General features: G+C 52.9%; 1 protein-coding gene across 2 annotated transcripts; it reads left to right on the top strand.

Annotated features, from left to right (window-relative positions):
- Positions 1–635: 635 nt before the first annotated feature.
- Positions 636–9,833, top strand: TFAP2C (transcription factor AP-2 gamma). 2 transcript variants are annotated; one of them, XM_023626786.2, is made up of 7 exons: positions 636–960; positions 2,603–3,088; positions 3,208–3,259; positions 4,455–4,671; positions 5,245–5,363; positions 7,210–7,354; positions 8,260–9,833. In XM_023626786.2, the coding sequence occupies exons 1-7, from the start codon at positions 913–915 to the stop codon at positions 8,543–8,545; spliced, it is 1,353 nt and encodes a 450-aa protein (XP_023482554.1). In that variant the 5' UTR covers positions 636–912; the 3' UTR covers positions 8,546–9,833. The 2 variants fall into 2 exon arrangements, with proteins under 2 accessions (XP_023482554.1, XP_023482555.1); XM_023626787.2 differs by lacking the exon at positions 636–960 and adding an exon at positions 1,603–2,382.
- Positions 9,834–10,142: the final 309 nt, after the last annotated feature.

Genomic DNA, 10,142 nt, shown 5'->3' on the forward strand with positions numbered 1-10,142 from the left:
ACGCAGCTTCGGGCGATGGCGGCGAGATGCTGCAGTCCCAGACTTCGGGGGCGGTGGAGCAGCCCGCCCACCCCGTGGCGCGTGGGGGAGACTCCCCAGGAGGCCTTCCCTCCTCGGAGGATAAACCGGACGGCGAGGTGCCCACGGAGCGCGGGAGAAGGGGGGTTTCTCTCTTAGGCACTGGGGCCCCAGCTGCACGATCCCAGCCCCAAATTTAGGTCTTAGTGGAGCGGGTGAGGTGGGACTTTTTAGGAGATGGGGGGACCTCAGCTACTGAGACACCCCCCGAATGCGGGGCCTCTAACTCCACGTGACAACGTCTTTTGGAGGAAGGGGGAAGGCGCTTTAGGCGAGAGGGGGGCTCTTAGGTATTAGGAGCCCGGTCCCCCGCTCTGCCAATCTCAGGTGTGTGCATGGTGGGGGTGGTGAACGGAGGAGGCGACGGGGGACCCTGGCCTCGCGGGTCTGCGGCTCTCCGCGAGGGGCCGCCCACTGGACTCGGCTTCTCGCCCCCGCCGCGTGGGTCTTTGCGCCGCTGCCGGCCGGGGTGCGGGGCGGAGCTTGGCTGGGACTGGCTGGGGGCCGCCCCGCCCGGCGCCGGGGCCTCGCGCCGGCCCCGGGGGAGGAGTTATGATAATTTTCTTCTCATTAAGGCGCCCGGGTCTCCCGGCTATCGCCGGGACAGACAGTGCGGGCGCGGCTTCCCGGGTCCCTGGCAGCGGGCTCTACACTCCGGGCGGCGGCATCGACGCTCGCACAGCGGCTGATGCGCGTCCAGTGACCCGGACAGCGAGGCCCGCGCGCGGCGGGGGCGGCGGCAGACGCCTGGTCACCGTGACTCCAATTTTGGATTTACCGCTCGGGGGGTGGGGGGAGCCTAACTGGCGACTGTTTTGGGGGACGCCGGACGCCATGTTGTGGAAAATAACCGATAATGTCAAGTATGAAGAGGATTGCGAGGTGAGCTGGGCGCAGGGGCGCAGCCCGGCCCTGCCCGAGGACAGTCCGGGAGGCAGACGGGGGCCGCTGGACCGAGGCCGGGGACGAGGGCGCAGGAGCTGCGAGCAGGCACCCGCCGCTGCCCCTCGATGGGACGGGGGCCGCTTTTCCGGACACCCTCTAGTCCGTTTCTCCGAGGCTCCCTTTCTGAATCGGGCCTTTTCCTAAATATCCCGCCTCGGGAACAGGGCCTGGACAGAGAATGGCAAATCCCACCCACAAGGCTTACCGGTCGGTTTCATGCGAAGCCAAACAGCCCTTCCTCCCGTTTTCTCGGAAGAGCGCCCTGTCTACAACCTTTAGACGTGGCTTTTACACGCGAGATCTCTGTCCAAAGGGCTCAGGCGAGGCGACGTGCCGGCGACACCTTTGCGGAGTCTCCTCCGTGGCGGGCTTGTCACCTGCCCCGCTACCTCCTCGGGGAAACTAGAAAACAACATTAAGTTTGGCTTTCAAGAGAAGTGGGGGCTGGGGAGTGCTGGGGGGTGGCCTGAGGCCAGGATGGGGCCGTAAGTGCTCGGGAGTGCTCCAGCCTGTCCGACAGGTTGAGCTAGAGTTTCGGAGAGTGGGAGGGAGAGAGGGAGGCAGCGAGCGGGAAGAGGAAGACGCAGGCGGCGGGAGGCGTGCGCCAGGGTGCTGGGAGAGGGGAGCCGGGCCTGGGGGGTGGGGGGGGGATGCGGGAGCGCATCGCGCGCGCGGGACCTCGAGGGGCTGCCCCTGTTTGCAGGCCCGGACGTTTCCACTAGGGGGCGACAGTGCCATGCTTCTCCTTGTTCCCCGCTACCTCTTTGACCCCGGGAACCCGTGGGCACGCGTCCTTTAGGAATTCAGTCGGAGAGCTGTGGGGCGAGGGGACGTGCTCAGGCAAGGTTGCCCAATTTTCGGGGTTCTTAATTCTCTCTCAGTGCCCCGATTTGTGGGGACTCTGGAGCAGGGCACGGCGGTCTCACGTCCTATCCGCACTTGGTGGGGACACAGCTAGCAGGGAGGGCAGGCCGGGCTGCGCGCGTTGCTTCCCGAGTCCCTCGGGCGGCGCCGGGTGGCAGGCCCTGCTAGGGAGTGTCACTTTCCCGGAGGTCATGGGCCTGAGGGCGTGGAAGGGAGGGTCCCTGGGGCGGGGGAGATGCGCATTTCCCGTGCTGCGCGCATTATCCGTGCCGCCCGCCGCCTCCCCACCTTCTTTTGCCAGGAGACGCCGACATGTGCGGGCTGGTGAACGAGCGGTCTCTGCAGCGTATGAGCCGCGTGCCGACTTCTTCCCCGGGCCCCGGGCCCAGCTCCTCCAAGCCCAAGGCCTGGGGTTCGGATTTGGCGCCTCAGATTGCCATGGGCGTCGGAGCGCCCCGACCTTGGCTGCCGGGCTTTGAGGGCGTGTTCCCCCAGGTCTTTTACCGGGCTCCCTTCTCTCTGCAGACTCGCGCTTTACAACGAAATCCCCGGGGCCCATTGTTCCTGGGTGCCCTCTGAGCCCAGGGCAGGCCCCGGGGGTCGGGTCCGGGCTGGTGCAGTGGGTCTCCGGGGGCGCACGGCTTTGCACGGCGGCTTCGGCCAGTTCGCAGTAGTGGGGTTTCGTTCTAACCGGGTCTCTGTTTCGCCCTCCCAGGAACGCCACGACGCTAGCAGCAATGGGAACCCGCGGCTCCCCCACCTCTCCTCGGCCGGGCAGCATCTCTACAGCCCTGCGCCACCTCTCTCCCACACTGGAGTCGCCGAATACCAGCCACCACCTTACTTTCCACCTCCCTACCAGCAGCTGGCTTACTCACAGTCAGCCGACCCCTACTCGCATCTGGGAGAAGCGTACGCCGCTGCCATCAACCCCCTGCACCAGCCGGCGCCCACCGGCAGCCAGCAGCAGGCCTGGCCGGGCCGCCAGAGCCAGGAGGGGACTGGCCTGCCCTCGCACCACGGGCGCCCGGCCAGCCTGCTACCCCATCTCTCCGGGCTGGACGGTGGCGCCATGAGCGCCCGCCGGGATGCCTACCGCCGCTCCGACCTGCTGCTGCCCCACGCGCACGCCCTGGACGCCGCGGGCCTGGCGGAGAACCTGGGGCTCCACGACATGGCGCACCCGATGGAGGAGGTGCAGGTGAGCGGCGCCTCGGCTGCTGCCCCCTCCTGCCCGCGCCTGTTTGCTCCGCAGCCTCTCTCCTACCCCCGCCCAGGCTCCCCCGAACTTATAGGAAACTTTGTCATTTTTTCCCCCAGAATGTCGACGACCAGCACCTGCTTCTGCACGATCAGACTGTTATTCGCAAAGGTAGGTAGCGAGCGCGCGCAGCCTGTGCTGGTTCTTAACTGTTGTGACGTTTTTAAGTTAGCGGCAAGGTGGGGGCATTTGGTGGCCGATTTGGGACATTTGTGGTGGAAGGGACCGACGGGGACTCAAGGAAAGTAGATTTTTGGAATGAGAAGAGGGGATTTCTTTCCTGCCTAAAGGAAAAAGGAGGCTATCTGGATCAACTCTAGGCGCTGCCTCTTAATCCTCCGGATTTGTTACTCCGGAGTTCTCTCGTGGGGAATGTTACTCTCCGGATTCCAGGGTGTTTTTGTGATGTTAGAGAAAGTCTTGCGGGGCGAGTTCACACTGCGATTTAATTTGGAAAAAGCACACCACACACTTTAGTTGAGTGGTTGGTTCTGTGACAGTATTAATTGAGTGAGTTGATGTGATTTTACTTGGCGATTTCAAATGTGATTTTACTTAATTCTGACCTGCAAGAGAAAGTTTTGAAACGGGGTTGGGCTGCCGAATAACAAGGCCCTAAAGGAACCAGGCAGTGGTGATCTGCCAGACGCTGGGTTTGTGCAGGATAAGGCCGAGAGGGGATTTGGAAATAGATTACTTGGTGAGTGAGTGGCTTATGAAATTAAGTTACACGCTGGTGGGATTCCCAGTCTGGCTGTTTGGGGGAATGTAAATGTAGTTAGTCAAGTTAAACTGCTTGAAATCAATGGGGGAAAAATGGGTTTTGAACAGAAACTCAATTTCCAAATAAACATAACTGAACAGGTTTGTTTGTGTTTTAAAACGTGCTGTGATCAGTTGTCATGAAAGGTTTTGACAAAGGATCCAAACGTGTCCTGTGATTTTGGTTGTTCGTTGAATGAGAAAAAAAAAATTCACCATTTATTTAGTGCAGAAGCAGTCTTTTGAAAACAAATGTTCTAATTAAACAGATTTTAACAGTGGCTAGAAAATGAAAACCTTCCAACGCTTGGGATCTTGGCTAATTAACTTCCCAAGGTGTTAACTTGTGAAATTCAGATTTGATTATCTTTGGAGAATATGGCTTTAAAAAAAGCTGCTTGCAATTTATAGTCCGGCGTGTGAGCTTACTTGTCTTAGGAGCTCTTTCCGCTTTGGCTGGCGGTTTGCACGGGTCTTACTCGGTTTGCACAGGTCTTGCTCGGCTGCGGCCCTGGGTGCTGCCACTTCTCATCCTCGTTCACAGGTCCCATTTCGATGACCAAGAACCCCTTGGGTCTCCCTTGTCAGAAGGAGCTGGTGGGGGCTGTGATGAACCCTAGTGAGGTCTTCTGCTCCGTCCCTGGAAGGCTGTCCCTCCTCAGCTCCACGTCGAAATACAAAGTGACGGTGGCTGAAGTCCAGAGGCGGCTGTCCCCGCCCGAGTGCCTAAATGCCTCATTACTGGGAGGTGTTCTCAGAAGGTACATGGGGACACATTCTGGGCTTGGGGGTGGTTGGGTGGTTGAAGGTAAAATAACTGACAGGGATCGGGGAGGTATTTTTAACATTTATATAACTTTTATACCTAACACTGAATTCTAATTGGCTCAGAGAGTTTTAGTACGTTTCTTCTCTTTTAGAAAGTGCCAAATATAGGAGGAAGTGCTAAAGCCAGGACAACAAATTATCGTTTGCTTAGGATTTGATTCCGTGTATGAAGTGGCGGCGTCTGGACTCGGGGACGGGGGAGTTCATGGGCTTTGCTCCCCTGGGAGGGTTTTGGGGGGTGCTGTGGTGTTTACAAGTGAAAATTCATCTGCTCCACTACAACTTGCCATGTTCTGTGATTTTTTTTTTTTTTTTTTTAAAGTTGGTGATGCTAAGAGGTTTTTGGGTTTCACAGGAGTTGATAAAATGAGGTCTCCTTGTGTCACTTGATTATGTTGCACATGATGTTAGACAGTCTTTGAATTTCAGTTTTGATAACACTTTAGGAAATTAGTTTTTTCAAGTGGTTTCTTGAGAATAGCCACCGTTCACTTTCTTTTACTCAGAGCCAAATCTAAAAATGGAGGCCGGTCCTTGCGGGAGAAGTTGGACAAGATTGGGTTGAATCTTCCGGCGGGGAGACGGAAAGCTGCACACGTGACCCTCCTCACGTCTTTAGTGGAAGGTCAGTGGGGTCTTGTTGTTTTGTGGTGTTTTCAGTTTGTGCTGTTGTCTCATCAGAATTGGTTTTCCTAACCTAAAAAATCACGCTGTGGTGTGTTGACATTTCCTGTTAAATGAACCAATTTTTGAAAGATGCAATTGATCAATTTGTACACCTTTAAAAAGCTGGTTACTTATTTGTGGACATCAGCACCGTTTCTAGTGTTTGTAGCTGTGGAATATTGGGATTGTGGTCAGTGAAGAGAAAATCACTTGTGTACAACGGGACTGGCCCAATTCACAGTTCCTTTGTTCATTCCCCCCATCAAAAAAAAAAAACAGTGGGTCTCATGCATGAGCCCCTCTCCCCAGTCCTGAGATGGCGGGATGTGACATTTCAGTGTCTTGAATGGGCCTGTACCCCCAAACCTGGAAAGTAGCCAGGAGTGTAATATACCCTTTACAAGGGGGCGAGAGAAGGTGGAATAATAATTTCTAAAGAACAAGACAAGCTCGTTGCTGCTGTGCACACGAAAATGGTGGGGACCACAGAGGCTTATCCTGAAGCCTCGAGCACCTTGCCCAGTTGGCGGGGCACTGGGCTCTGGCTAAGGGCTGGGGAGCCAACGAGGGGCGGCCTCTGGGTGACCAGGCAGTCTTTGCACATTTTCTTTCCTGGTTCTGATGGCACTGCTGTGATGCTAAAAGGTACGTGGCTGAGCCCTGCTCTCCCTCTTCACGCGTGACTGGAGCTCAGGGCGAGGAGGAAGGGGCTGCCTGTTGAGAACTGCTGTCCTGCGTAGAGAGTGGTGGGTTCTGCGTGCGTGGCCCGTGAATGGGGCTCTGCCACGTTTCCTGACCAGCAGGGCAGGGTGCTTGAAGAAGAAAGTGTGTGCCAGAATAATGGTTCTCAGATTCTGACGTAGTAAGTTGGAGAAGGCAAGTGGGAGTGGTGGGGGTGGGGGTTGTCAACCATCTGGGTTTTTGAAAAGCTCTGCCAGCCTTGCACCCTGGAGTCAGGACTAGGCACCTCTGGTGGCAGACGACTCCTATGGGTTTTCTCTTCCTCTGCTCTCCCAATAACTTGGACAAAGGGCATGGGTGGTCCAAATTGGGGCTCTTGAACATTTCCAGTAGAAAAACACACTCCTGCCTCCCTCTCTTAAAGAAACGTTCTGGAGACTTGCCCGCTTCAGTAATGGGGCACCCTAGTTTAAAAACAAAGTTTCTGGGGCCTGCCTGGTGATGCAGTGGCTAAGTTCATGCACTCCGCTCTGCGGCCAGGGGTTCAGGGGTTCAGATCCCTGGCACGGAACTAGCACCGCTCCTCAAGCTGTGCTGTGGCGGCATCCCATGGATACAGTGAAGCAAAATGGGCACAGATACTAGCTGCGGGATAATCCTGCTCACAAAAAAAAAGTAGGTTCTGTGTCAAAGACTTTGTCACAGTTTCGTAAAGAGAAGTGACCAGTTTGCTTTTGTCAAATATGCTCATCTCCATTAATTTTCCCTGCTTCTCCACAATGATAGCTATTTTATTATCGAGAGAAAGCATGGGCGTGTCTCAGTAATCTGTTCAAGTCGGGCAGGGACTGGTTCACGTTGTTCAAGGACAGTTAGAAATTTCAGGGCCTTTCTCGCGTACGCTGTAGAATGATCTCACCGTCTATTCTAGGAGTAGAATAAAAGCCTCCTCCTGAAAAGCCCCAGGAAATTCTGCCTCCCAGCTGGATTGTTCTCCCCGTATATGAATCCATTTTAGAACGCGAAGTGGCTGGTAGACCGTCAGTGCTAGGAAAAGGAAAGGACGGTTAGCCAGTGGTGACCGCAGCTGTCCTAAAGTCTCTTGCCACTGCTGATTGTTCCAGGTGAGGCTGTGCATCTGGCCCGGGACTTTGCATATGTCTGCGAAGCAGAATTCCCTAGTAAATCGGTGGCCGAATATTTAACCAGGCCTCACCTCGGGGGACGGAATGAGATGGCAGCCAGGAAGAGCATGCTGCTGGCCGCACAGTGAGTATCCAGACCTGATCCGATGCCTGAATGCTCTGACCTTGGACCCAGGGCCAGCGGAGTCCCTGGTGCTCAAGAAAGAAAGGCTCCTTAGAAACGTTAGGGTGTGGAGCAAAAGAAAATGGTGAAGAAGTTGCTTCTACCAAGTCCAATACATTAACTTTCAGGTGGGATTTAGAAGAGTAGGGAAAATCGGCACGTTGTTCAGTGACGAGTGTGTGCTGAGCTGCCCAGTTATCAGCTAAAAATAGTTCAAGTACCCTTTGATACAAGTACAAAAATGTGTTGAAAACAGTTTGTTTTGTCACATTCAGTAAAGATTGTGTGCCTCCTGATAGTGAGACTTTTTTGTTTTTTAAGTGTAACGATCAGGTTGGATTTTGAGACCTGTGGGCAAATGAAAGTTCTCAAAAACTGCTTAATGCCGCTGCAGGACTTCTCAGAGAAACCAACGGTAAATTGATTTTAAAGTTAGAGTAAATGAAGCAGAAGTAGTCAAATCAGGAAAAAGGAGCACAGTGAACCAGCTGACATAAAGAGTGAGTTTCAGGGAAATGTGTGATTCTCGGGGCTCTTGATGTAATTGGCTCATTGGAACCAACCCACACCAAATGAAGGGCCATCCCTTAACCTCCAAGGTCGGAATCCTGACCCCAGCTCTTCACCAGTGCTGGTGACTTTGTTCAGTTGACTGGGCTTAATCCTGTTATCTTTTCTAATTGCCGTGAGGATTAAATGAGATAATGCTGCTGAGGGTTTAGCTCAGGGCCCAGCACTGATGGGTGCTAAGTGTGGCAGTAATTCTGATTGCCTCGTGGATGGCATCCTCAGGGTAATTGGTTTTGTGCTCTTTACCTGTCAAGAGTGAGGTGGAGCTCACAGGTGTGTGTTGACTGTCTTCACAGGCAAGTGTGTAAGGAATTCACAGATCTTCTCAATCAAGACCGAACACCCAACGGGAACAACCGGCCCACCCCGGTCTTGGAAACGAACATACAGAACTGCCTGTCTCATTTCAGTCTGATTACCCACGGGTTTGGCAGCCAGGCCATCTGTGCCGCCGTGTCTGCTGTGCAGAACTACATAAAAGAGGCGCTCATAGTCATAGACAAATCGTATATGAACCCTGGAGACCAGAGTCCAGCCGATTCTAGCAAAACCCTGGAGAAAATGGAGAAGCACAGGAAATAAAAAGACAGGGAACAAAGGGCCCAAGAGTCTTGAAGGAAAAGGACTTCAAAGTCATTCTCTACTGGACAGACTGGGAACCCCTCTGGCCTGGGGGACATTTTGACCCACCTTCCACTGATTTCTGGATCTGCACGTGCCCTCCTGGATTCCTTAGTGTTTCTCTAGCGCTGAAGTGTCTCCTTAACTCTGGACAAGTTATCAGAAGGTGACAAGTCCTGGTTCTTTACTCATTAAGCTTATACTTTGTTTTTTTGAACCCCATTTTTCCTTTCTCTGAAACTGGTGCTACAAGTTTTAGAACCTTTTAAATAAATTCCCCGGGTGAAGAAAAAACCCACACACTTAGCTGTTGAAATGTCAAATTGGTGTGATTCAGGTCAACAATAACCTTCAGTGTTAAGGTATAATGGCTGGCTTTTGTGTCCACTAAATATTTATCTAAAAAAAGTATTTATCCAGCTTCTTCAGTTGTCAAATCGTACATGCAGTGGGAGGCGAAGATTCTGTCTGCTCACCGCCCAGTTAATAAGTGGTATTTGACACATTTTAAACCCCTTGTTCAAAGGGGGCCTTTGGGTTTTACGAAACTTGTAGAAGCAAAGCCTGCTGATGTTATGTTTTTCTTTTTTTTTTTTAAAAAAAACTTTGAAAGTTAACTCTTCAAATGGGAGACTGAAATGACATGTTCCTTTAAGGTACTAAGCTTTATTTGCATATTTATTTCACATCTTGGTGTTCGAGTAAACTTGAAAAGGGGAGACGGGAAGCGGTGCATTGCTGCCTGCTGTCCCCAGGTCCCGGAGGAGGCTCTGTTTTGAGAAGCGGTGTGTTGAGTGTACAGATTTTATTTATGCATAATTTAATGGGGTCTGTAAATATGGGTGCACTTCTTAGGACTTTTTTGAGAAATGGGATTCGATTTTAATATTTACTTTTAAAGGTGATGGGGTAATCTCAAACACATCTTTAGGTTTTCTTCGTATGTGTGCACACAGGGTAGGAAGAATTAAGAGGATCCTGGATTCGGTCCTTGATGCGGAAGGTGCTATTTAATTGAAGCTCTCTGTTCACAAAGCAATAACTTTGTGTCTCCTTCCGGTGGGGCCGAACCTGAACATGCGCTTGCGGTACCGTGTGTGTGTGTGTGTGTGTGTGGGTGTGGGTGTGGGTGTGGGTGTGGGTGAAATGGAGTTTTGGAAGTGAACTCCATGCCCGTAAACGTTCCCAGAATAATTGTCGTGTATATGATGCCTGTATAATAAAAGTATTCTCGCTAGAAGTCCTGAAAGTCTGGTTATAACTTCGTTTTGTTGTCTGAGTGGAGCAGTGGCAGAGCTAATCTGTGGCTTGACTGACCTCAGTTAACAGGACTGAGCGGGACAGTCGGATGCCAAGGGGAATCCGAAGTTTCATTTTCTCTCCCTTGCAACACCGCTCCACTGCCCCAGGTGTTGCACTCCACTGCCTATGGTACCGTCCCCCCCCAGCAAGGAGTGTTGGGAAACGTGCGAGGTTTATTGACAATAAGGGAGAGGAGCCAATGGTTTTAGAATAATGTCTCTGGTGTTAAGGCTGTGCTGTTGAGAAACACTGTTCT

The sequence above is a fragment of the Equus caballus genome, chromosome 22 (assembly GCF_041296265.1).
Source record: "Equus caballus isolate H_3958 breed thoroughbred chromosome 22, TB-T2T, whole genome shotgun sequence".
Classification (NCBI taxonomy): domain Eukaryota; kingdom Metazoa; phylum Chordata; class Mammalia; order Perissodactyla; family Equidae; genus Equus; species Equus caballus.

Excerpts from the sequence above, each read along its gene's own strand:
- TFAP2C (XM_023626787.2), top strand. The coding sequence starts at position 2,200 with ATGTGCGGGCTGGTGAACGAGCGGTCTCTGCAGCGTATGAGCCGCGTG. Across the intron at positions 2,383-2,602 it reads TTGAGGGCGTGTTCCCCCAG|GAACGCCACGACGCTAGCAG; the intron begins GTCTTTTACCGG and ends TCGCCCTCCCAG. Across the intron at positions 4,672-5,244 it reads CTGGGAGGTGTTCTCAGAAG|AGCCAAATCTAAAAATGGAG; the intron begins GTACATGGGGAC and ends TCTTTTACTCAG.